We start from the raw sequence: 25,984 nt of genomic DNA, 5'->3' as shown, positions 1-25,984 counted from the left end.
TTAGGATAGGATGTAATTTAAAAAAATTATTTTGGAAAAGAAAATTTTTGCAAAAAGCTTTATTTTTTTATTAAAAATTCTTGTTGATTATTTTATATTTTGGTATCTGTGCAACATACACCTTCTAAGATTTTTGTCTTATTTTTTTTATTAAGAGCTAAACTATTTCATAGTGGTACTCCCATACTCGTATCGTGTGTGCGTTGAATTCAAATAGGCATTGATCATAGGCAGTTCAAACAGGCCTGCGGCCATTAAAAATATTTGTAAATAAAAAAATTCTGGTTAATTCAATCAGCATGGAGTAATGCGGTCATACCCAGGTAATTTTTTTTATTTATCTAAGACCTAAACTTCCCTAAGTTATTTGAAATGTTCCCATTTGAGTGATGAAAACACTAGCGGTAGTGTTTTTGCCCTCTATTTTATAAATCAAGCTTCACTGATAAGGATATTTTTTAGTAAAACAAACAAAAAACAAAAAAAGGAAACAGAGAAAAAAATATGCGGGAAAGCAAATATGAAATCAAAGGCAGAGAGCTCTCAACCGCAAATGCATAAAAAAGCTAAAAGTAAAAAAAAATTGCATTTCAAAAAAGTTCAAAGCTGAGTAGAATTTAAATACTTAACTGTAATTACTGGAGTAAAAAAGACATGATAAAAAAAGGACACGATTAAATAGATTTTTAGCAGGCGCTTGCTCTAAATTTCTGTCCACACAGGCAAATGTTATAGGTTTTTAAATTATTTTTCCTTCCTTCATATTTCTAATACGAGAGCATTGTTTCTCTGAATCCTCAGCTGAAGTGGGTTATTTAGGGCGTTGCTCTGAAAAATCATTAAGGCGCATTTGATTGTCCCTTTCCGTTTGCGAACGTAGTGTATAAATATGTAGATGAATATCGATCGCGTGATATATAAATACTCACATTCTTTTCTAATAAAAGCGCGGACGCTTTTTCGGGATGTTTAATGGATGTTGCTGGAATCCCACATCTCGTGTATGCATACCAAGCCTTAGACTTATTACTTTGACCCTACAAGCGTTTAAAACCTATCTTCATACATAAGGGAGTTAAACAAATTTTTGTTTCCTAAATTTCCTTTTCTTAATTTTTTTATAAAAGAAAAATTTTTTTTTTGAATTGAAAATTAAAAGAACTGACGGAGAATTTAACTTCAAAAAGGAAAAATTTAGCCATGGAGAATAATCTTTTAATTCTAAATTAAATCCGATAATATTTGTGGACTTTTTTGAATTACGCTCTTATCTGTTCAGGTCGTACGATACTGCCTAGTTTGGAGCTTTCGTGGGGGCCATCAGTTTGTCATATTATGCTTTAGGGTGGCCCTGAACCATTTTTTCGTTTCAATACCAAGCAATTATTTGTAATGTTGGTAAAGTAAAAGGTTCTCACACGTGCCGCTTTGTTCGATAACTTTGTTAGCTTCACGATTGAAAAGGTCGCCGTTCCTTCAGTGAAAAACTCGACAAACCTATTGTAAACAAGCCTGTTTGTACATATTCATCCTCTGCTTCGTTCGAAGCAGAAAAGAAAGATGTTTTGCTTCAAAATACATTCTATCGAATAGATATCGGGAATTGGTCCATACAGCTCAAAATATTTATAAACTATAGCCTTCAAATAATCCTCCTTCGAAATGATACTCCTATCTAGTGATTCTTCGATAGCTGCGCTTACAAGTAAATAGTCAATACTTTTTACTCGAAGTAAATAATTTCGATACTTCTTTGCAGTATTTCCCAAATGTTCCCAAATTTTAAGAATAATAATACGTTCACATATGCATTAATCACCTATAAATCCACCAAATTAATCTACCCGTTCACATATGGCAGATTACCTGCACAATTGACAATCAGCTGAAATTGACTGCATTGAGAGGTTTTTCTTCAAAGAAATTATTTTGGTGGAATATTTCGGTTATTTTGGTTTCTTTAATTATTATTATTAACGATATGAAGGAAATACAAGGAGAAGGAATAGCTAATTTAATTGCGCAATTGGCTGCTAATAATAAACAGTTGGGGGAAATCCGTAAGCGGCGTTTACTGAAGTTGCAAAAAATTATGGCAACAATACGCATTCGAAATTCGATATTCCTTTTTATAACAAGTAATAAGAGGACAAAACGTTTTTTCTATAAAATGAATCCATAATTAATATTATTTAACCAACTTTTTATTAGTATTATGTCTACAGACCTGTTCTCTTTGCCGGCGCCCAATTTATTTAGTTTTAAGTTTGATGTTTCTCCTTACATTCGTAATAACAATTATCGAAAACACAGAAAACACAGGGTTGTGTGTCAAAAAGTATCGTTATTATCTACGATTATGTTTTAATCTCAGATTTTGGGTGAGAAATTTTGTATGGGAAATCGCGCTTTTTAATTACGGATTTTGAGTTAAGCGCGAAAAAGTAGATCATCTACTTATATTTGAACGTATGATAATTGTGTTACTAAACTGAAAACTTTCAGCAGCGGGCTAATGAAACTTCGTACCAAAACAGGTCTCCCTAAAGTACACACTTGTCTGAACAAAGTATGGCTCCCCTCGATTGGAAGTATGAACATAGCGATCTGTTATTATCAGTTGAACTTACAATGGCGCGCGAGTGCTGATAACTCAAAAGCGTCGGAACAAAAGCAAAATATAAAAATAAACATGCAATATAAATAATAACAAAGTAAAAATATAAAAAACGCATGAATATATGCTGACAATAACAATAGATACGCGGAGCAACATGCGAGGATTTGTCGCCTGATCAGCAACGAATGGCATTATTTACTCTGAAATGTTTAAAGCGGGCGGTACGAATAGTTCAACTCGTCCAAGTGAAAATTACGATCTTGATATTAAACAGGAAACGGACGCTGGCCAAACGAACTCAACCACTACGACGATGGTTGAATGGACACCAACACACCTGCCCGCCAGCTATCTCACTCAAGTTGTAGCAATTGTTAAGATTTATTTGCTGCTGATCAGTTGTTTGCCCAGCATAAGCGCCGTCACACCATTCACCATTACCGGCAGATATTGCAAACAGAATGTGAGCGTCAAATATCAAGAGCCAGTAAGGCACACCTCTCAGCCGATACGACGTGCTGCAGACACAAATGAAGTTGCCTCGTCAACAAACACCGCTTCAGATGCCGTCACCGAAAACTTTATCACATACGAATCGCGCGTGCGTTGGGAGACTACCAATGTCTGCTGTTCAGGCTATCGCACGTTGCTATTCGGTTTCTGCGAGCCCATCTGTGACTTGACCTGTCCAAGCTTCAGCTATTGCGCCACGCCCAATCAGTGTGAATGCCTGCCTGGCTATGAGGAACATCATCCGAATAAAAAGGATGAACTATTACTTGACTGTCGACCCGTTTGTGTGGACGGTTGTCCGCCACATAGTCACTGTGTGGCGCGGAATCGCTGTGAATGTCGTGAAGGTTTCAGGAATGCCAACAATTGGTGGTTCATGCCGTTGAAGTGCGAACGCATACGCTGTTCAGCGGTGGACCAGCGCTACGATATCGAGCAGCGGGCATGCGTGAAGATTGAGATGAGTATGGAAGATCTAATGCGAAAGGTGGCTGCACGTCTAGCAAAGGGATTGAATGACTTTGCCGTGGAGGATGATGAAGAAGAGGGAGAAGAAGAGAAGGTAGAAGAAGACGCGAATGAAACAAAAGCGGAGCAGAACAAAGCCGTGCCAGAGACGACGTTGCAAACTCAGACGAAGAGGGATGTAGATGAGAATACTTTCGTGTAGATATTTAAGGGTGGCTATGGAAGGAGATTGGTGTTCATAAGTTCTAGTGTGAATGAATTTTTGAGAAGAAATAGTGCAAATAAATAAAACCAGCGCAAGTATAATATTACATTGTGAAATTTTCGATGGAAGTTAATGAATCCAAGCAGTTGCTGTAAGGCCGAAATACAATGTAACCTCAGTTAAAAAAAAATTGCGAGAAAACAGGCACGCCGGAATTTATTGCTCCTGGGTAATTAGAGTAAATGAAGAAATATCCCAAAAATACTCATTCTAGAAAATCTAGCTCAGAAAGTGTTCGTAACTACTATAATCGTAACGATCATAACTAGATTATTTGGTCGGCCCACTGTATGGTATTTCACTTCGGAATTTCATTTTCTTTTTCATCGGAAGGTGAATTTATGCACAAAGCTCTATCCTGCGCTCCCGGCTTAATGCTGTTCAACTTGACATAGCCCTTAACCTACCCACACGCTCCCACACTTTTACTTTTAAATCGAAAAACAGCATCCTGCGAACCTAGGCCGTACATTTACTCAAGGCCTTTGTGTTCCTTGAGAATGCTGATTCAGCTATAACGAGGGCATATGACAGCTAGTGTGGCTACTTTATTTAATCTCAATCGCTCTCAGCATCGCAACTCGCAATATGTCCCACACTCTGCAGTATTAGTTAAGAACTTCTCTTTGTAGGGCTAATTGAGAAAAAGTGGCGGGGTAGCAGTATTGGAATTTATAGTGACAGTCAAGCTGCACTGAAAGCCCTTGCTAACCCACGCTGCTCTACGAAGTTAGTCGGTGAATGTAAGACAAAACTGAACAGTGTTGGAAAACGTCTGGACATTTGAAGGAGTAAGCTAAAAAATTGGCTAATGAAGGCTCTGCAAGTATGCCACTAGGTCCTGAACCTTTTCTAGGTGTCAATACCGCATCGATGCAACTATGGATTGACGACTTCATGAGGTATACTCATAGAGGACATTGGTGAGGGTTGAACTCGTGCAGAGTAGCTAAGTGCTTTGTGGAAGAACCAAACAGAAAAATAGCGACCTTTCTTCTAAAACTCAACAGAAAGGGCCTGAGAGTACTGGTGGGTGTAATCACAGGGCACCACGCCTGTGGTCAGCATATGGCTGTCATGGGGGTCGTAGACAACTCGATATGCCTATCCTGTTTTGGGGATGACGACACTGCAGAGCATTATCTCTGTAGCTATCCGGCGTTTTCGAGAATCAGACTTAGGATATTGAGTTGCGATATGGATAAAGTTCATATTCTTCCTCAACCGGATCTCCTAAGATTCAGCAATGAATCTAAGGGATTTGTGGAAGAGTGACCTCAAACTAATTTATCCCTCTTGCCACCCACTTTTTATCTTTCCTATCTCTATTATTTCTACTGAAAGCTATCCGGGTATAGTACAATGGTCTTCTGACTGAGTGCTTGGACTTGTCCAACCCCTAATCTAATCTCTCTATATGAAAGAAAAAACAATTAAAAAATAAACTTTCTCCTGTTCGTGACAGTTTGGTTCGCAACGATCGGCACACTATTTTTGTAAATATTTACTTAAAGTAGTAGAAACTCTTAGCCACCCAGTTGAGCACTGTTGAGCCTATAAGTTCATCGACCGTTGATATCATTCTTGTTGCCACTTGACAGGGTATACAATCTACGCTTAAGCTTACGTCGCATTTTAATTGAGGCATGTCTATTAAGCGGTTAGAGGTTTTCAGAGGCCCGAAAAAATTATGATATTCATCATTTTTTTTATTTTTGCTAGTCAATACCTTTATTTTAGAAAATTAAAAACATAGCATTAAAAGATCATGTTTTGACTTGACGCAAAATTTCAAAAAGAACAATTAATAATTGCAAAAGTTATCCCTGCATGTGTGGAGCCTATTTTTCCAGAAGTCTCTTGCGCTGATCATCACAAGTCCTTGGAGATTCATTTAAAATCAGCCGGACAGGAGAAATTAGTTGTATTAATAGATAATCTTGTGCCTGATCGAAGCTTTTTTTCAAAATAAAATTAAAAAAACTAAAAAAAAAACTAAAAATTTAATTCTCAGGAAATATTTTTCAGATTTTCGAAAGAAAAGCCGACAATTAATTGTCAAAAAAAAATCGAAATTAAAAAAAAATCCTTCGATCAGGCACGAGTTTTTTATGTTTTTCAAAAGCAGTAACGGTTTTTAAGTTACAGTGATCACCCGTTCAAGAAACATAGTTTTGAGAAAACCGCATTTCAAGTTTTTGTTTTTGCCCGAGCGCCCTTTGTTAATTGTTGAATATCTCGAAAAGTATTTGTCGGATTCACTTCAAATGTTCACACAATATTTTCAGATATTATACTTTAAGAAAATGCAAAAAAATCAAATTCTTTGGAAAATTCTGGCTACCCCCTAATTGATTCAACAGACCTCATATCTGCCTTCAAACAAATGAAAAACTTTTGCTTAGAGGTAATTTTAGTTTCGCAAATAGAAATAAAGTAAACTAGTAATACTTTTCCGCTTCCCTGTTCCTTTTAGATGATATTCTGTGAAGTAAATTAATAAAATATCCGCAAAATACATAAAAAAACTTAGCGATATCGGCGCAGTAAAGCAAGCCAGGTTTTTGCTTGTTTAAATGCAAGAAAATTGGAAGAGTAGTTTAAAAGAAAGCAACAAATTATGAAAACTCACAATAAGCGTTCACTGAGTATTTATCCACATATTTATTGTGCACGTGTACATGTACATATGTATAAACATGCATTAGAATTTGAAATATGTGGTAGCGTTTTTGTTGCTTCTGTGTTTGTTCTCTTTTTACTTTTTTGTTTTGACTTACACCAAAGAATAATGGCACACTTTCTATGGCTATGGCCACAATTTGTACTTACAATAATATTTATGTAAATATATACATGTATACTAGGGATGTCAATATTAGCGGAAAAATTTGATCTGGGTATTTCGGGATTTTTGAACAGTAATCTCGGGATCCCAGTATTTCGGGATTTTTTAAAAGTAATAGCGGAATCCCGGGATTCGCCTAGGGACATAATGTTTTTAATATGAGTAAATCTTCATTATCATGAAATAAAACCATTTAAAATTTAAGATAAACTGACTTTAAAAATCACCTGTTAATTAATACAGAAACATCTTCAAGGCAGACGAAGAAAGAGGGAGAGACCCGAGAGAGAATAAGAGAGAGAGAAAGAATATATCTAAATAAATTCACAACATTTGCAGAGAATACAAATAGACAAAATTTACAAAAAACGGAGAAGGGTCGAGCGGTGTAGGTAAACGCCGAACACAAACCGCGCAACAACGCGCACAAACGCAGCGATTTCAGGACCGCAGCAACGGCTCAAATTGCCGCAAGGCAATACCAATATATCCGACCCCACTTTATAGTACGCACAAGCACTAGCCAGAAAACGGAAATAAGCGCCAAAAAGTAGGCAGCAACAAAAACGCCAAAAAAATTGGGACCAAAAAACATCTCAAATAGTAGGCACCAAAAATATATTTCCTACAAGTTTGCACCAACAAAGAAGCGCCAAAAAATAGGCAGTATTATTTCTCACTTCAAATTAGCAACCACAAGGAAAAACTTTGGAAAAATACCGTAACGTGGATCTAAGATATATATAAGGTATAGCTCTCTCGCTCTCCTTTTCCTCTACGTTATAACGTTTCTCTCTCGCGGAACGAAAATGACCAAAACGTTGCATGGCCTTGAAATTTTACTCTCCATTCTCGCTCGTCCATCGACGCCTAAGAAGTTTCAGTTCAAACAAAAAAAAAAACAAAAAAATATAAAAACAAAACTCCTTAGAACAATTTTTCTGGGCTATTCGTCGATTCGTGAGGAGCCAATCCTGCTTCTGAAAATTTAATGTTGCTCAGCCTTTGTTTTTAGCAGGGCAAAAAGGGGTAATTTTATATTCGAGTAAGTGCAATGGAACAGCACAATTCTTTCAATTGTAATATGCATGGTTACCGGCAAAACCATTCTAGCTATTTTAGGAGACTATTTTTGGAGCATTTCTGATTAATTTGGTTACATGACACGATTTTCAAGACCTAACTACTTTTGAGATATTCGATTTTGAACATAAAACTTGTTTTCTTTTTTTTTGCTTAAGCGTCCACTTTCTTTTATGTTAGTTCAAGGTCCAATTTTTTCCGGTTTTTAGCTCAAGGGTATACCAATTAATCAATCCGCATCAAAGCGCGATTTTTTAACATCTCGCTAATTTGCGCCCACGCCCCGACGGAAGAGAAGGACGATGCGACCAAGGATTCTTTCTATGAGCGATTGGAACGTTCCTATGAGCGCTGCCCCCGCCACGACATAAAAATCGTGCTTGGCGACTTCAACGCCAGGGTGGGCAAGGAGGGAATTTTTGGTCCCACAGTCGGAAAATTCAGCCTGCACAACGAAACATCCGGTAACGGACAGAGGCTGATCGACTTCGCCGGGGCCCGAAACATGGTACTCTGCAGTACCAGATTCCAGCATAAGAAGATTCACCAAGCTACCTGGCTGTCTCCAGATCGAAAAACGCGAAACCAGATCGATCATGTTGTGATAGATGGAAGACACGCTTCTAGTGTATTAGATGTACGTACGATCCGAGGACCCAACATCGACTCGGATCATTACCTTGTTGCAGCCAAACTGCGCACACGCCTCTGTGCAGCAAAAAACGTACATCTACCTACGCAAAGAATGTTCGACACCGAAAAGCTGCAATCACAACAGACAGCCAGAAGATTCGCCACTCGACTCTCACTCCTGCTCTCGGAGAGTACTGCCCAACACACCGGCATGCGCGAGCAATGGAGCAACATTTCTCGTTCCCTACGTACCGCCGCCGAAGAAGAAATCGGATTCCGGCGAGCCCGAAAAAACAATTGGTACGACGAGGAATGTCATGCTGCCGCCGAAAGAAAAGATGCCGCCTATAGAGCCACGCTGCGATCGGGCGCAACGCGAGCCATGTGGGATCGCTACAGAGAGCTAAAAAAGGAAGAGAGACGTATTATCCGACAGAAGAAACGAGAGGCCGAAATTAATTATTTATTAATTAATTACAAAGACGGCGATCTGGTGACTGACGTACAGAGCAATCTTAAATTATGGAGGGAACACTTCTCGAACCTGTTAAACGGTGACAGCTGCGCATGTCATAGAGAATGTGAAGATCCCGATACCCCAATCGTTGACGACGGAATTGTCGTTCCGTTACCCGACCATGACGAGGTGAGAATAGCAATATCACGGCCAAAGAACAACAAAGCCGCGGGCGCCGACGGACTGCCGGCTGAGCTATTCAAACATGGCGGCGAGGAGCTGGTAAGGTGCATGCATCAGCTCCTATGCAAAATATGGTCGGATGAAAGCATGCCTGCCGATTGGAATTTAAGTGTGCTCTGCTCAATCCATAAGAATCGCCCTGATCCTGCAATTTGTGCCAAATACCGCGGGATTAGTCTTCTAAATATCGCCTATAAGGTTCTAGCGAGCGTATTGTGTGAAAGGCTGAAGCCCACCGTCAACCAACTGATTGGACCTTATCAGTGTGGCTTCAGACCTGGAAAGTCTACCATCGACCAAATATTCACAATACGCCAAATCTTGGAAAAGACCCATGAAAGGAGAATCGACACACACCATCTTTTCGTCGACTTCAAAGCTGCATTCGACAGTACGGAAAGGAGTTACCTGTATGCCGCTATGTCTGAATTTGGTATCCCCGCAAAACTAATACGGCTATGTAAGATGACGTTGCTCAACACCAGCAGCGCCGTCAGAATTGGGAAGGACCTCTCCGAGCCGTTTGATACCAAACGAGGTTTCAGACAGGGTGACTCGCTGTCGTGTGACTTCTTTAACCTGATGTTGGAGAGCATCGTACGAGCCGCAGAACTTAATCGCTCAGGCACAATTTTTTATAAGAGCGTACAATTGCTGGCGTATGCCGATGATATTGACATCATCGGCCTTAACAACCGCGCTGTTAGTTCTGCCTTCTCCAAACTGGATAAAGAGGCAAAGCGAATGGGTTTGGTGGTGAACGAGGACAAAACGAAGTACCTCCTGTCTTCAAACAAACAGTCGGCGCACTCGCGTATCGGCACCCACGTCACTGTTGACAGTTATAATTTTGAGGTTGTAAAAGACTTCGTCTATTTAGGAACCAGCATTAACACCGATAACAATGTCAGCCTTGAAATCCAACGTAGAATCTCTCTTGCCAACAAGTGCTACCTTGGACTAAATAGGCAACTGAGCAGTAAAGTCCTCTCACGACGAACAAAACTAACACTCTGCAAGACTCTCATCATGCCCGTCCTAACGTATGGCGCAGAAGCTTGGACGATGACAACATCTGATGAAGCGACGCTTGGAGTGTTCGAGAGAAAGATTCTGCGTAAGATTTTTGGACCTTTGCACGTTGGCAACGGCGAATATCGCAGACGATGGAACGATGAGCTGTATGAGCTTTACGACGACATAGACATAGTGCAGCGAATAAAGATCCAGCGGCTTCGTTGGCTGGGTCATGTCGTCCGAATGGATACCAACGCTCCGGCTTTGAAAGTATTCGATGCGGTACCAGCTGGTGGTAGCAGAGGAAGAGGAAGACCTCTTCTGCGTTGGAAAGATCAGGTGGAGAAGGACTTGGCTTCCCTTGGTGTGTCCAATTGGCGCCGGTTAGCACGAGAAAGAAACGACTGGCGCGCTTTGTTAATCTCGGCCAAAATCGCGTAAGCGGTTATCGCGCCAATTAAGAAGAAGAAGAAGTATACCAATTAATAAAAATTAGTAATAAAATTTGAGCCAAGCCCTGACAGTTAAAGATGGCTGCGTGATAAAGTTTGATTTTAGGATTTTTCACTAAGTGTTTCCTGCTCCACGCCAGGAAAAATAGAAATATTTGTATGGCAACTATCCTGGAAAAACAGACAACTAAACTTTTAAGAATAAGTAAGTATTTTAAGCTATCCAAGGAGGTGTGCTACTTAAAGTAAAGAAGTAGACCGTAAGTCAATTCCAGGCTCAACTAGTGGAGCGTAAAATGTCATAAGGAAGGAATTGTAAAAATACTTGGAGAAAACAAAAACTTAATAATTTAAACTTTTTTATTTATTGCAATTCGTTCTTAACATGCCCATCTCTATTTCTGATACAAATTCTCATTATTTTCAAAATTTTTTTCATTTATTTGTTTTTGGTAGTTTAAAGTACAGCGTTGCCCATATTCGACGGAGCCGACGGATTTCGATGACTCTTTGGCCCATTCCAAGGCAACAATATTTGCGTCAAGTGAATCTTATGCGGGAATATTATTATTATTATTACATATAAGAAAAGTAGAGGAGATCCACTACTTTACATTTAAATGGAGCACTAGTGTAAACACCTGCGGGAATAAATGCAAATCAATGCGGATAATTCGTTGTAAAGTGGTCCGAGCAATGCCCAACTGCTGAGAACGGCGATTTTGGAATGTCCTTGGCGACGCCTTGGTCGGTTTTGATTTGGCCTCTTTGGTTTAAAAAGAGCATCACCTTTCGTACAAACATTTAATGGTGTTCTTAGAAAGCGCACTTTTCACATTATTTAATTTTTTATACTCACGTTGAGTTTTCACAATTCACTTCTTTTGTTGAATGTAAATTTCAACAATTTGGGAGCGCTCGCGTGGCGTGTACTGTTCCATGATAAAAATCTGCTTGGATTGACGCTTCCAACGCGGTATGCCATTAAGCGATCTGACGTCTCTGTCAAAAGATACAGGGTTGCCAGATGGGTCCGTCGAATATTGGCAACTCTGCATGCCATTTATTCCAACAAGCTCAGTTTTTAGCTTGATTTTTAAAAACTTTAAACGAGAAATGCTTGCTCAGCTCGACTGAATGAGTTGATATATGAGTAAAAAAGTATATTTAAAGATTTCTTGGAATTTGAAATACTTTTATTATAAATAAATTGTATTATAAACAAGTTTTTATTTCTCTATGCCATCCGCATACTTCCTTAAATTCAACGTTAAAAGGATCTCGGGATCCCGGGATTAGTACCGAAATTTTTCGGTACCTGTAAAGTACATTAGCATCCCTAATACATTGATATATGCATATACATACGTATTCGAACTAAATACGAAATATTTGTACTGGTACATTTTGCTTTGCTTAAATTGCGCCTGGCGCTTGCGACTTGATGCAACTCATACAGCGATAAAGAACTAAATACTGTATTAAATTTTTATTGTGACTCAATAGTGAATAGGAATTTAAGCGGTTTCGCATTTTATTTTTAATGAAAGATTAGTTCTCTTCTTTTATTTAATTTCGCAAGAGCACTTTTTCGGTTTATATGCCTAGTTTTGTGATGCAGACCCTTCAGTTCACATTAAAACTTTGATCTAACTTGTTGTAAAACGGAAAGAGGCATAAAAAACCAACGCGTTAGTAGAAAAGTTAATATATGAAAATATTTACAAAACGTCAAATATTGTGGAAAACGTCGTCTTTCCTTTTCGTCTTCTTAATTATTTGTTAGTGCAATGCATTTAACCAAGTTAACAATGATAACGGCTTTGCTAGCATGGATCGGTCTTGTCTCGGGACATTGGTGTTCTCAACGTAAATATATAACGAAATCTCGTATGATGGAGGTGCCAAAGCGAGAGACTTACTGGACCTATAATTGGTTAAATTTTCGAGTGCAGCGAACCAGATACCGCACGGACTACGAACCACATGTTAGTATCTGTGCCCCACAAGTGCCCATATCTGCTAAAATACTATGATTTATAAACCAAATATTAGGGCTTCCGAGGGTGTTTAAAAGGTCGGTGAATCCGCGGAATATTCGCTTCTTCCTGCATTCAGCCATAAATTCCAAAAAAAAAAATCTATTCTTAAAATAAAAGTAAAACATGAACAGAGGACTTGAATTTTCAAAGTAAATTTATTGGCTAGCTTTTGCGATTTTAGGCATTTTGACTGTTAAGTGATTAATCTCCAATTAACTCGCTATAAATACTTAAAATACCGATATTGCTCATTCTAAAAGGAAAAAGGGAACTGAAGAGTTTGCGACGTTCATATTATTTATGCTCTCTGGAAGGAGAAAGCCTTGTATTTTTGGAGAAGGTTCATTGGTATATCTTAAGGCTGCCCACATAAAAGCATGTAATGACTTTATGAAATGGCTGTGAAACTGATATTACTATAGGGTGTCCGCGTTTATTGGACATTCCTAGATAAAAAAATAAAAAAAAGCTGGCGCGTACACTTCTGTTAGGTGTTTGGCCGAGCTCCTCCTTCTATTTGCGGTGTGCGTCCTGATGGGGTTCCACAAATGTATCACTTTTATCGCCCAGCTAAAGAAAATAAAAACGAGCTGGTCCTATTGCAATCGGCGTGGCTCTACTCAATTATTGAATTAAATTTAATATAATTTTAAATATTTTAACTTTGGAAATTAAAAAACAAAGGCAGACTAATGCGCGCTCTAAATTTCTAAGAAACGGGACTATGATTCTAACACAGCGGGGTAGGTCCAGGTCACTTTAGCCCTTCAATGAAAGAAAGAATTGTGCAATGTGTTAGGCCGGGTCGATTTGTGGGGAGGCAAAAAAATCGCCCATTGCTCTGTGAAAATCATATTCTAGGGATCAAAATAAGAAACTTTGCCGAAGGAACCATACCTCTAAAACGAATTCTGATGTCCCCCAATTTGGGCCGAACTTTTTAGTTTCTTTTCTCATGTAAAGGCCAAAAATGGTGATATTTTGAAATGATTGTATGGGGAACCCCCCAGGGGAGTTACAGGGGGTGTGCCATTGGCATGGGTGGATCGGCCGTCCAAAGTTAGTGGGGGTCGGTCATACATTTGGACTCGATTGGAGCACTCTAAATGGGTAAAAGTGGGATTTTTCGTTCGACCAAATTTGGGGGACATCAGAATTCGTTTTAGAGGTATGGTCCCTTCGGCGAAGTTTCTTATTTTGATCCCTAGAATACGATTTTCACAGTGTATATATATATTTTGTTTTTTATCGGGACAGACTAGCAAGTACAGCACTCAGACACAATTAAGTCCATTGTACTGCACTCGGGTTACCTTTCTAATTTTCTTTAAATCTACCCGAATAGATCTTGTGGGGCTAAGTAGCCAAGGTGGTGGTGTATAAATTGGTATTCACAGTTTGATTGATACCGAAGCGAATATTTGGGGAATGTTTGTCGCACTGAACTTCATCTATACATCTTCTAAAATAATGCCCCAAATAAGGATGTAATTAATTAACTTCGCACAGAATTCTAGTGTGAATAATCTTTAGTCAAGCACTAACATTGTTTTGTTAGATTGGCCAGCAGAGTATCCAGATCCAAACTCCATAAAGCACGCGTGAGATATTTTAAAACGTAAGATAAAGAAACACAGCATAACATCGCAAACAGCCTTAAAAGATGCTTTCATTCACGAGCGGAGCGACATAAGTACAGAGGATTGTTGTTATTATCAAATCAGAGGGTGGATCTACTAAATATTTATGTTCTTATCACTAATTCCTTTTATTTCTACTGAGTTATTAATAAAAGATCATTAATTCATTCTTCAAAACGGAAAATTCGAGACTAATGGGGTGTAGTCCTTTTGGCCAAGGCTGTACATATATAATTGGCACCTACATCCTTTGCTGGAGATATGGTGAGTTCCTGCTCCAAAAATGGTGAAACATACAATTTTACGCCGCCTCCCAACGATAGCCGGTTTTCTATTAGAAGCTTTTTCAAAGCGGAAATACACTCGGAGGTTCAGCATTTGGATTGCTGAGGGGCGGCCGCCATTAGAAAAATGTCCATGAATCCGGTTGCCATTGTACTAAGCGGTGTCTAATTAATTTTAACGAGTTTCGCAATTGCGTTAGGAGCTGCCAATTCATATCATTTATTCTAAATTTTTATCTCAGTACAAAACAAAGTCAGCTTTATTTTACATTAGTTGATGTAGCCAAAATTAAAAAATAAATAATAATAAAAAATACTTTCCTTCAAGACTCTTTACTCCTTTTCAAAATGTTCATCACAGATTTCCTCTTTTCTCTTACAGTATTACTCTGAACCCCAAATTGTGTCAGTTTGCTGCCCTGGCTACACTGAGAGAGACTCCACCTGTGTACCGATTTGCATACCGGCTTGTCCGGATAATAGTCACTGCAGCGATCCCAACCGTTGTAGTTGTAACTCCGGTTACAGCTCCACCACTTCCTATGAGGCTACCATCGTCTGCAAGCCGATATGTCATCCAGAGTGCCCGGCATATAGCACTTGCACCAAACCTTCTGAGTGCACATGCAATGAAGGCTATCGAACTCGAACTCGACTCACCGCCGATAGGCCGGAATGTGCAGCTGTATGTAAAAATGGTTGTCCTTTGAACATGTATTGCCAATCGCCAGGTCTATGCGCTTGCCGCACTGGATACACTTTGAAATCAACACAGACGGGTGGCGCTGAGCTGACCACAGAGGTTAGCAGTGAAGAGTGTGTGCCAGTTTGCAGTGACGGTTGCCCTGCACAAAGCAGTTGTGTGGCACCTGAAGTGTGTCGCTGTGAAAAGGGCTACACTATGCTCACCCTCGGGGTGGAGTCAACCAATAGCAGCACTTGTGTACCAGTGTGCGAGGAGCATTGCCCATTGCACGCTAGTTGCATGCGTCCGAACGAATGCGAGTGCGCGCCCGGCTATGAAATGAGTTATCTGCCACAACATCGTCCCTACTGCCAAGCGCAATGCCAGCAGAATTGCAGTATCAATGGTAAATGTGTGGCGCCGAACGTGTGCGAATGTTTTGATGGCTACGAGCACGTGAATGACACACACACCAACAATGAGCCAACGATCTCACAACAGCCTTACTGTCAGCCCAAATGTACGAATGGCTGTCTGCATGGCATCTGCTTTGCACCGGAAGTTTGCGTCTGCCAGCCCGGTTACTTAATGGGCGCTCAAGGTGTGTGTGAACCCGTCTGCACAAAAAGTTGCCAGCACGGACGCTGCATTGAACCAGAAATTTGTGCCTGCGATGACGGCTACCGCCTATCGGCGGCAGACTACAGCAAATGCGAACCTATCTGCACGAAAGCCTGCATCAACGCGGACTGCGCTGCACCAGAAATTTGTCTTTGCCGTGACAAATACAAACCTAAGCACAATGCGCACAGCGATGCGCTCAGTGCACACGAATGCGAGCCGATGTGCATACCCGAGTGTGTACACGCCGATTGCGATGCGCCGGACCAGTGCCGCTGCCATGAAGGTTACGTACCACATGATAATGCAACGCTAGCGCACGTATGCCAGCCACACTGTGAACGCAGCTGTAAACAGGGCAAATGCGTAGCACCGGGTTCATGCTTGTGTGAAGAGGGCTTTGAGTTGGAATCCACGGCAGAAATGGATGAATGTGTACCAATTATGACAAGTAGAACAACAACGGAAACTGCATTTACAACTCCAGAAACAACCACAATAAATATACAAACAACTACGTCATTAATAACTTCTACCGCCTATATCGCGGACTGGTTCACCAAAAGTCTAACCGCAGAGTCTTTAACAACAACCAATGAAGAGACGCCGGAGCCACAAGACAGCTTGGCGGGGTGTACAGAAGTGTGTTATTGTTGGAAAAAGGAGGGTTCGGATCTGTGCTTTGAAATATGTGGCTTGGACAATGATACGTGCATTGATGCCAAGCTCTCTCATTGTAATGAAGCAGACAAACAGATAGCATACACAGATGGTGAGGCAATAACAACCTTTACATGCGGAATAAACAGGACCACCTCAATTCACTATAGAGCTGACGGCAATGAAGAGCCTCTGTGGTTGCTCATTGCCGGTTCAATATTCATCGCAATAATGCTGATGGCAATTGTTTACCTGTGCGTTCGTATATACCAAACGCGACACGAAACCGGTGAGTGAAGCGGCCGAGAGGTTGCTACTACACATTCAAGGCTTATCTGATTAGGAAGACTATAATTTAAAACAAAAATAATTTTTAACAAAGATAACCCATTTAAGACCTTTTGCACTTTTCATGCAACTTTTAAAAAAATATTTTAGTAAAATGTTTGTATGATTTTTTCACAAATAACTAATTAATATAAAAAGTGGCATTGAATTAAGTATTAAAGCTATATTTCTTGTGAAATATTCAGGAAAACTGCTGAGCAAATTTGTTTTGGGTCAACTTTTATGCCAAGTGTCGACGTCAAAAAGATTTTAAAATGAGTTGATTTTGTATGGCTGTGGTAAACTTAGTAGTTTTGGGTTATGTAAAAAAATATTTCAATTGAAAAAAAATATTTCGAGTGTAAAAAAATATTTTTCTGCTATACTTCGATTCGCCACTTCTGTGCTCACAGCAGAATTCTGCTGCTCGCCAAGCGAAGTTCCAGATACTTTGTTTTTAGTCGCTTAGCTCACGAGCAATATGCTTCCAGTCCAGTGCTTCCTATTAGATTTTGCATATTTTCAGGCGAGATAACTAGAAAAGTAATGGGATTACATAGCAGTTCATCAAAGCGAAAGTTAAGCAGTGCTGCCAAATTATATGCAACGCTGTGTTCGAGAGAAAATTTTTTATTTTATTCACTACTCGCTAGGCGATTGGTGGATCGATATCAACTCAATCATTTACAAATTTTAAAGCTTGGAGCAAGCCAACACAGCATGCGGCTTTAGGAGTTTTTTGATATAAAAGAACTAAAATTTTCTTCAATATTTTTCATGTACCTTTTACTTGTACTTACAGCTTACATAAAAAGGAGGTTCATATAGAAAAAATCCTCATCACAAAAAAAGCAATAAAAATTCTATATTAAAAGTATGTTTTAAATTTATTTTCAGGCGCACACGATATTCCCATACGCTTGCTTATGAAATTGTAATGGTCTAATTTTTGGCGATCTCTGCATTCCTCCAGAGAAGGATCGTACTAAACCAGATATTGATGAGTTTTTTTGAATTGTAAGCTTTGTTATGCCTAGAAGAGATATTGTGGATTCTAAATTAAATGAATTATTTATGTCATGCCATAAACTAAGCATTGAGCAGTATTTTAATAGTAAAATTTAAAAATTAAAATCTTGTTTAGCGTATGGATTTTAATATCTGAGGTAAGCATAATGGGGAAAATACAATTTAGTGCTTTATTTTGTTATAAAGCTGTTGCAGAGATTTAATCTTAGGTCAAAAGAGCGAATTCATCAAGCACTAAGCACTGATATGTCCAAGTGGATCTAAAATCTGTTTAAATATTGTAACGAAAAAGTAAAAAAAAAAAGAAAAAATTCTTACAGATTTGGGTCCGACTTCTCACCTAATAAAAAAATTATTTCAACAGTAATTGTTCCCCTGTAGGTTCCTATAATTTTCAGAGGTGTAATGTGAACTTTGAGAGTTAAAAAAAGTCTACTTATGTACTTGTAAATCGTATTGAAGAATGCGGAAGTCATAGAAACGAAAAAAAGGACTGGACGACTAGGAAAATCCGTAGAACTGAAGAAATATATATTGACAGAAGAAAAATTGCCTCAAAACTCTGTTGGAAGAGGAAAGGAGAAGCTGAGGTACAACTTTTTCTTCCATGTGCATTCACGAATTTTTTTATATGAGAATAATTTGATCTGAAGTAATAGTGGTTAGGACAAGTGCATGTGCCTTATTTTACTAATCTTACTCGTTACTCGTTGAAACTGTTGCATTGAGTTCAACAGCACTCCCTAGAAATATGCAAGGTTTCACAGCATTCAACCACTGTAAGTTCACAGAATTAGCTAAACGCTCTTGCTGTTAATGCAATGTAAAGGTAATTTTATGGCATTCTTTGCTTGTTAGTGCTACTTCTAAGTATTTTTGCTCCCAAATAGGTAGATAAACACTTAGAAGTACAAGCAGTGAAGATCGTAAGAAATGTTAAATATTCTAAAAAACTACATTTTTCCAAATTTTTTTTTATAAATCATTTAGGTTCTTATTCTAAATGCAGAAGAACTATTTAGCATCATATAATCAGGTTTAATTCACAAAACTATTTTAATTAAATCACATAAGTTTAATTTTTTTATAATTATTATCACAATACAATTATGATTATCACACATATTTTTATTTTTACTTTATTAATAGAGATTCACCTACAGAAATATATAAAACTAACACTAATTCGGCACACACTGCGTTGAACGTTCGTGATATGTGTAACCAGGATTACAGATACAACGATTATTGCTGTAGCAAATGCCATTGTCACATTTTCTACAAAGAAAATACATAGTTTTAGCAGAAATATTCCATGCAATTGCAAGGCATTTATGTTTGGCAAACACTCACTGATAACATTCGCGCTGACAAACACCATCCTTGAGCTCATAGCCGGGCGCACAGTCACATTCGTTGGGCTCTCGGCACTCACCGCCCTCACCACAGCCCGGCTCGCATACTGGCTGACAGCCATCATCCGTTAACTGATATCCTTTCGCACAGCCACATACTTCTGGTTCGGTGCAATTGTGTCGGGGATTCATGCCACAGCCGCTGCTACAAATGGGCCGACAAAACTTTCGCGTCTCATCCAACTTAAAGCCGGGATCACATTGACAGGTGCCGTCGAGAAAGCAGCGACCGTTCAGACAACTCACCGGACAGGTGAACACACAATCGCCATTATCAGTAGCCGTGAAGTTCTCGAAGCATTCACATTCATTAGGTGCGACGCAGCGGCCATTGCGACAATTCTCACACACCGGCCGGCAAATGGTATTACCACGCCAACGCATTGGTGTATATCCAGTGCAGCAGACTTCAATCTTTTGTTGCTGATTCCGTTGATCGAGTTGGATGCGTTCGGCGTATGGATACTTCTGAACGAGCTCGGCACTGCAAGGGGTAATGAATGAAAGAATTAGTAGAATTTGTCAGCATTATTTGAAGTGAATGTAAAAAACCAAAATTAAACACTAATCATATGACAGGGTTGATGATGATGATGATGATCAGGATGATTAAATATGTGGACTACTCAACATCTCGGCACGCAATTGTTAATTTTATATCCAGTAGCTAATTTGACTGAAAGCAATGCCAGTATTTTACGTGAGGAATTTGTTGTTGTTGTTGTTGTTGTTGTATCAGTATCTTTGCCCTGTCAGTGTAGTGTAATCACCGTTCGTCTTCGTCTAGCTCATCTAACGGTAGGCCCAGGAAACGATCTGTTTCGACGGGTTGGGTCCAGAGGGAGAGAGGTGTTAGATGAGTGGGTTTGATGGGGCATGTGAAAAGGTGGTTAGTGTCGTGCGGGGTGCCTTCACATACCGGGCATATGTTTAGTATGTCGGAGTCGATTCTGGATAAGTAGGAGTTTAACCTGCTACAGTATCCAGAACGTAATTGTGTCAAGGTTACGCGGGACTCTCGGGGAAGCTGGAGCTCTTCGTCTGCAATTGGTGGTGGTTGGACTCCGATAACGGCATTCGGGGGTAGGAAGCTTAAGAAGATGGTAAGGGTCTCCCGATGAATGTCGTTTATGGCCTGTCTGTACACTGTCCGATCCTGGAGTGGTCTGTCTGTTTTGTCCACGTAGTTGAGGAAGTGCCTCCTGATGTGCCTGGGAGGTGGCTCAGGCTCAAGCAGGTGTCTGCATGGGTGAGGCCTACGGTGACACTCTAGCAGAAACTGCTTGCTGAGCAGTTTGTTATGCTCCTTCACAGGAAGCATGTGAGCCTCGTCGTGCAGGTATTGTATGGGGGACAGTATTAATTGCAGTATTTTGGCAGGTCTGGAGCTTCGTCCACTGCGTATCACTGGTTCCAGGTGACCAGACAGGCGCAGCATAGTTAAGAACCGGTCGGCCTATTGCTTTGAAAGTCGACAGCAACATTCCTTTGTCTTTGCCCCAAGTGCTGCCGGCAAGCGACTTGAGGAAGCACCTCCGAAAATGGCACCAGCCACTGCAAGAATTGGACAGTTGTCAAGTTCCGAGGAACTACGGTCTGACACACGGAGCAGACTGTGCGGGGGACCAAGAGCTGCTGGTTTGTCCCCGCACTGGGATAGGAGCAGGAGGGTTGTGTTGCACGTGGGGGCTCCTTACCGTTGAGATGTTGTTGGTGGCGGCAGTTTGACGTGCCGGCAGTGAGGGCAGTATCGCCGTTGAGGCAGGGGCCGCCTGAGGGCGGGAGCAACACGTGAAAGAGATAGGAAAGAATAGAGACAGAGATAGAGATAGTTAGTCCCGTGAGAATTTTCCAGATTCTTTGGCAAATCTGTAAATATCCTCCAGTTTTAGAGAACGAATATTACTCATTCTCATGACATCGGAACCCAAAACATGTGTTGTGTCCATGATACCGACCATCAAACGAACGTGTTTCCTTCCAAGTTTTAGTAGAAAGTTTGAGAGTTTTCTGTTCGGACTTGTCACAAAACACTTTGCAGTTCTGCGGCGTTCTAGACCGGACCATCGTTCTTTATGTAGATTGCCTACATAATCGCTGACCCAATTCTTGATTCCTGTGGAGCTGATTCCGATTATTGGCTCTGGCCCCTGTGGGGGCACCACTGATCCACGGTTGGGCAATTCGTCGGCAATACTCGTACTTATGTTTCAAAAGCCTATTTATCGTCATCGCGAGCGTACGTTAATGTGAGCCAAAATGACTCACGCGTCCATCTCAGGCAGCTATTTCAACTCAAATTGATAATAGAAATAACATGTTGATCCTTTACCATGAACCACACTTTTTAGTTCGATGCACGGTGAATTGCGGAAAAGGAGCCGATCACATACATGCTCTGTACACACACTTTCATACTATTTTCATACAGACTAAATCGAAATTATGAAAGCTTGTCTGCACTAGCGCTTTATAGCGCACTCCTGAATAGATATGTACGTCTAAAAAGCGACAGTACGGAGTTCAATGTCAGCACTCGTATCAAAAAATTGTATAGCCGAGTCGACTGATCTCGTGAGCCTCTTATCGCTTGCCAAATCGTATTAGCCAGCATCAGTTAAAAAATGAGTTAAGCAATCGGAAATAATATAAATTGCACAGAAACGCAAACGCAAAAAATCAGCCTCCCGCACACTTACGGCACCCAAATGGAGCACTTGTTTCCATCCTGCTTCTGCTGCTGCTGTTGTTGTTTACGGTGTTGGCGAGGCGTCAGTTGCAGTGAACCCGATGTTGCCAACTGACGATTATTGAACTGATAATTTGCATCATCCACATGCGGCTGACGTCCATTTCTCCGACGCTGGGAAAATCGCTGATTTGGAGGCACCTCATTTGATTCATCATCGATATCAGCGGGGTCAACAGCATCAGCAACGGCGTATGATTGACGTTGTCGACGATGTTGCTGCGGCTCTGCTTTGACAATAATTACAACAAAGTGTAGATACAGCAACAAGAGCACACAAAATGTGAATGGCTTAAGTGCTAAATTTGTTGTCATGTTAACTTGAAAAAGGGGCGGATGCTGGACAAATGCTTTATTTTTATTTAACTTGAAACACGAAAAATTTTTTAGGAGGTTTGTAGAAACTATTTAATTAAATTTTTGTAACTTTTTAAATAAATTTATTTCTTCTATTTTTCACTTCTTGTTTTATTTTTCTTTTATTAATTTTCGCTTTTCAGTCTTGTCTCACAATTATTAAATTTCTTTCGTTTTCACGCAAATCTTTTACTTCCGAAATGTTTACTTGGCTTTCAAACGTTCGAAGGTCATACCCGTTCCATTAAACACTCTATTTCGCAACTGAAATGAGACCTATGTGCTCACTTGTCATGCTAAATCTATACTGAAAATAAAATGAGTAGATTTTGTGCGAATTGGCAGTCCGAACAAGCCGTAGTGCTCATAAATAGTGTTGCCATTCAACCGTCTCTGCCCACATGTCTGCCGCTCGGCCAATCCCCTATCCCACCCCGCAGTGATGCATGAAGTTTTTTTTGTAGGAAGTGCACGTTCGCGCGCTGCCTTTGGCCCTCTCAAAGGTCTTTCACAGCGTCGCTTATCAGTGTCGAGAGCCTATTTTTATTTGTGTTGTTTATGAATTATTTTTTTTTATATTTTTAATCGAACATTAACATTGAAAATTTTGCTGAGGTTTTAATAAAAAAAAAGCAATAAAAAACAGTAAATTCCCAGTACTCGATCATATTTTTTTAATATGAGAGTTTAAGTTTTAAATATTCAGTTCTTACACAGAGCATGGATAATTTAAGAATAAGTTTCTAAAAATTATATGAAATTTATGAATTTGCATTAGCTTTTAAGAGTAGAAGTGAATTTTAAGAAGTAGTAAAAGTATTTTGTGAAACGATCTTAATCTCAAAAAATCTACATTTTTATTTTGAATTGATTGCTTTCTTATCTTTATTGAAATTACCAGGTGGCGCAAAATTATTCACTCTATCGGAAAGATTTATAATTTTTACAAATGGCGTTCTACGTTAATGGTATTTGACACTTGTGAACTAAATAGCTGCTGTACACAAACAGACAAGTAGTAGAGCGCGCAAAGGTACATGTAAAGATTTTCATCACTTAAAATAACTTTTTCTAATTTAGTAAAAAGGTTATTGAAGAAAAAAATTGGATGATTAATTTTGCGCCACCTTGTGTTAGTGTGTACAGGTTAAAAACTATAATAATCCCCAAAAATTTCTTTTATCTATAAATTCAATGCAAGTTTTAAGTTTCAGATATTTTTACATTTTTGGAACAATTTTCTTGGTAAGACATTCTTTTGAATGGTATCTTCAATTTTCTGAAACAAATAAACTATTTTACTGTTGTACTTGGATAATTTACTTAAACAAAAACTAGCAAAAAGGCTTCTAATATAAAATTTTTCCAATGTTTTTTAATAAAACACCCTATTTTAATATTGCAAAAATTGATTATTTAAAAAAATGTGCCTCGTGCATATTCTCAATGAAAATTACAAGCCAGAAAGTTTAAGGCAATTTTAAAATTTTTTGCAAAAAAGTTTTAGATTTTTTTTTACATCGAAAGAATTTTTAATTTCATAAAACTAGCAAAATATGACAAATTTGAAAATGGAAATAAATTAATTTTGAAGTGAAACTTCTTAGGCGTCGATAGACGAGCGAGAATGGAGAGTAAAATTTCAAGGCTATGCAACGTTTTGGGAATTTTCGTTCCGCGAGGGAGAAAAAAACAAATATCGTAGAAGAAAAGGAGAGAGAGCTATACCTTATATATATCTTAGATACGCTTTAGGCTATTTTCCCCGAGTTTTTGCTTGTGGTTGCTAATTTCTAGTGAGAAATAACAATGCCCACTTTTTGGCGCTTGTTTGTTGGTGCAAACTTCTAGGAAATATATTTTTGGTGCCTACTGTTTGGGGCGTTTTTTGGTCCCAATTTTTTGCCGTTTTTTTTTTGTGCCTACTTTTTGGCACTTATTTCCGTTTCCTGGCTAGTGCTTGTGCGTACTATAAAGTGGGGTCGGATATATTGGTAGTGCCTTGCGGTAATTTGTACCGCTGCTGCGGTCCTGGAATCGCTGAGTTTGTGCGGGTGATAAACATTCGGAGTAGTGCGCGTTGTTGCCACGGTTTGTGTCCGGCGTTTACCTACAAAGGTTGACACTTATCCGTTTTTTGTAAATTTTGTCTATCTGTATTCTCTGCAAATGTTGTGAATTTATTTAGATATATATTCTTTCTCTCTCTCTCTCTCATTCTCTCTCGGGTCTCTCCCTCTTTCTTTGTCTGCCTTCTGTTATGTGTACTGCGCTACAAGCACTTTTTTTAATTTAAAGACTTTTACATTTTTTAAATAAATTAGCTTCTCAGTTCCTACTACATTTGAATTATTTACCTGTTCCATTGCTTAAAAAATTACCAACCAAACGTTTTCGAAATTCTGCTTATTGCTTTTTTATTTTTTAATTTTATTAGACTGGTTTCCGACCTACGCAAAATACGATTCCTTGTTTTTAGGAGTTGTTAGCCTCAACTTTTCTCAAAATCATGATGAGATAGGCCAGAATCATTTTTAGCGCAAAAAAAAACGGTACCGAGACCACTGTATTATCAAGAATAAACCATGTAGATCTGTGTACCTTATATCCCTTTCTCTTTCTCTCTATCTGAAAGTGCAATCGGTCCAAGAAAAGTCGCCCCGAAACAGAGCTTCACATATTTTGCGACAGTCAAACGTGCCTTAAAGCAATAGATCGTCCATGTCCCACTTTGTATCTATTCACAAAGGTATTCTCAAACGTCGACTAACACACTTTACAAAGCTTTGCTGGCTTAAAGCGCACGTGGGAATCGATAGCAATGAGTTTGCTGACAACTACGCTAAAGAAGCAGAAGCATCTTTATCCGATATGGCATTCACTCAATGCGCGTTTAGTCTAAGGGCAAATACATCCAAAAGAGCATCAGCCTGACTGCAGGAATACCTTAGTGGGTCCAATAGTTTATTTCAAATTTCCAAATGCTTTCTCCCAAGCCCTGGAGGAAGAAAAAAATGGGGGTACAATGTTGCTTTTGAAATGACTGTTTCTGGTGTTTCCTCTAACTGGTGATGTCCTTGATAAAACATACTCAAAACGTTTCAGCATCGTGAATAGGTAGGAGGACTGTCTATTTGACAGCAACACACTTTAAACACTCAATCCCCTGCTTAAGGCATGCCGCCTCTATGCTAGGGCCCATTTAAACCACACCATTCTCTGTGATGAACGCCAGATACGAGGCTCGGGCTCCAGGCTTGACGTCACTTGATAGCCACTCAAGTATCTTTAGAAACTTTGGGTTTATCCCCTTGGCGACTAATCAATGCACACCCTCGCTTATTCCACTCACATTCCTTCAGGGGAGAATGGGCGGGGTGCAGCATTTAGAGGCAGGGCCTGGTAAATCTGTTCAAGGAAGGCTCGAAGCAGGATGGAAAGATTGCCGAAGGAGTATTCGGCGAGAAGCTCCTCATCAGACTCAAGTTCAGGTCACCGAATTACGGCAGTTTATTCGAAATAGAGGTAGAAGCAATTAAACAATAGCGGAATGGCTTTCCACTTGTGTAATAATTG

General features: G+C 39.5%; 3 protein-coding genes across 3 annotated transcripts in view; 2 read left to right on the top strand and 1 right to left on the bottom strand.

The window, feature by feature from the left end:
• Window positions 1-2,761: 2,761 nt before the first annotated feature.
• On the top strand, window positions 2,762-3,922 carry LOC128864099 (uncharacterized). The gene has a single exon (XM_054103597.1). It carries the CDS (start codon window positions 2,826-2,828, stop codon window positions 3,801-3,803), a length of 978 nt encoding a protein of 325 aa, XP_053959572.1. The 5' UTR covers window positions 2,762-2,825; the 3' UTR covers window positions 3,804-3,922.
• An 8,298-nt stretch (window positions 3,923-12,220) lies between these two features.
• The window catches only part of LOC128863366 (uncharacterized), a 28,077-nt gene continuing 14,313 nt past the window's right edge, over window positions 12,221-25,984 (top strand). Inside the window, exons 1-3 of the mRNA XM_054102493.1 lie at window positions 12,221-12,587; window positions 14,948-16,820; window positions 17,756-17,792. Coding sequence (XP_053958468.1) covers window positions 12,390-12,587; window positions 14,948-16,820; window positions 17,756-17,792 — 2,108 coding nt within the window. The 5' untranslated portion in view covers window positions 12,221-12,389. The remainder of the gene's footprint in view (window positions 12,588-14,947; window positions 16,821-17,755; window positions 17,793-25,984) is intronic.
• On the bottom strand, window positions 18,934-22,730 carry LOC128864098 (epidermal growth factor-like protein). Its single transcript, XM_054103596.1, has 3 exons — window positions 22,002-22,730; window positions 19,241-19,786; window positions 18,934-19,165 (listed from the first exon to the last, which is right to left on the bottom strand). Exons 1-3 carry the CDS (start codon window positions 22,364-22,366, stop codon window positions 19,069-19,071), a joined length of 1,008 nt encoding a protein of 335 aa, XP_053959571.1. The 5' UTR covers window positions 22,367-22,730; the 3' UTR covers window positions 18,934-19,068.

This window comes from Anastrepha ludens, chromosome 5 (assembly GCF_028408465.1).
Source record: "Anastrepha ludens isolate Willacy chromosome 5, idAnaLude1.1, whole genome shotgun sequence".
NCBI lineage: Eukaryota > Metazoa > Arthropoda > Insecta > Diptera > Tephritidae > Anastrepha > Anastrepha ludens.
This window is presented reverse-complemented; position numbering and strand designations above follow the sequence as displayed.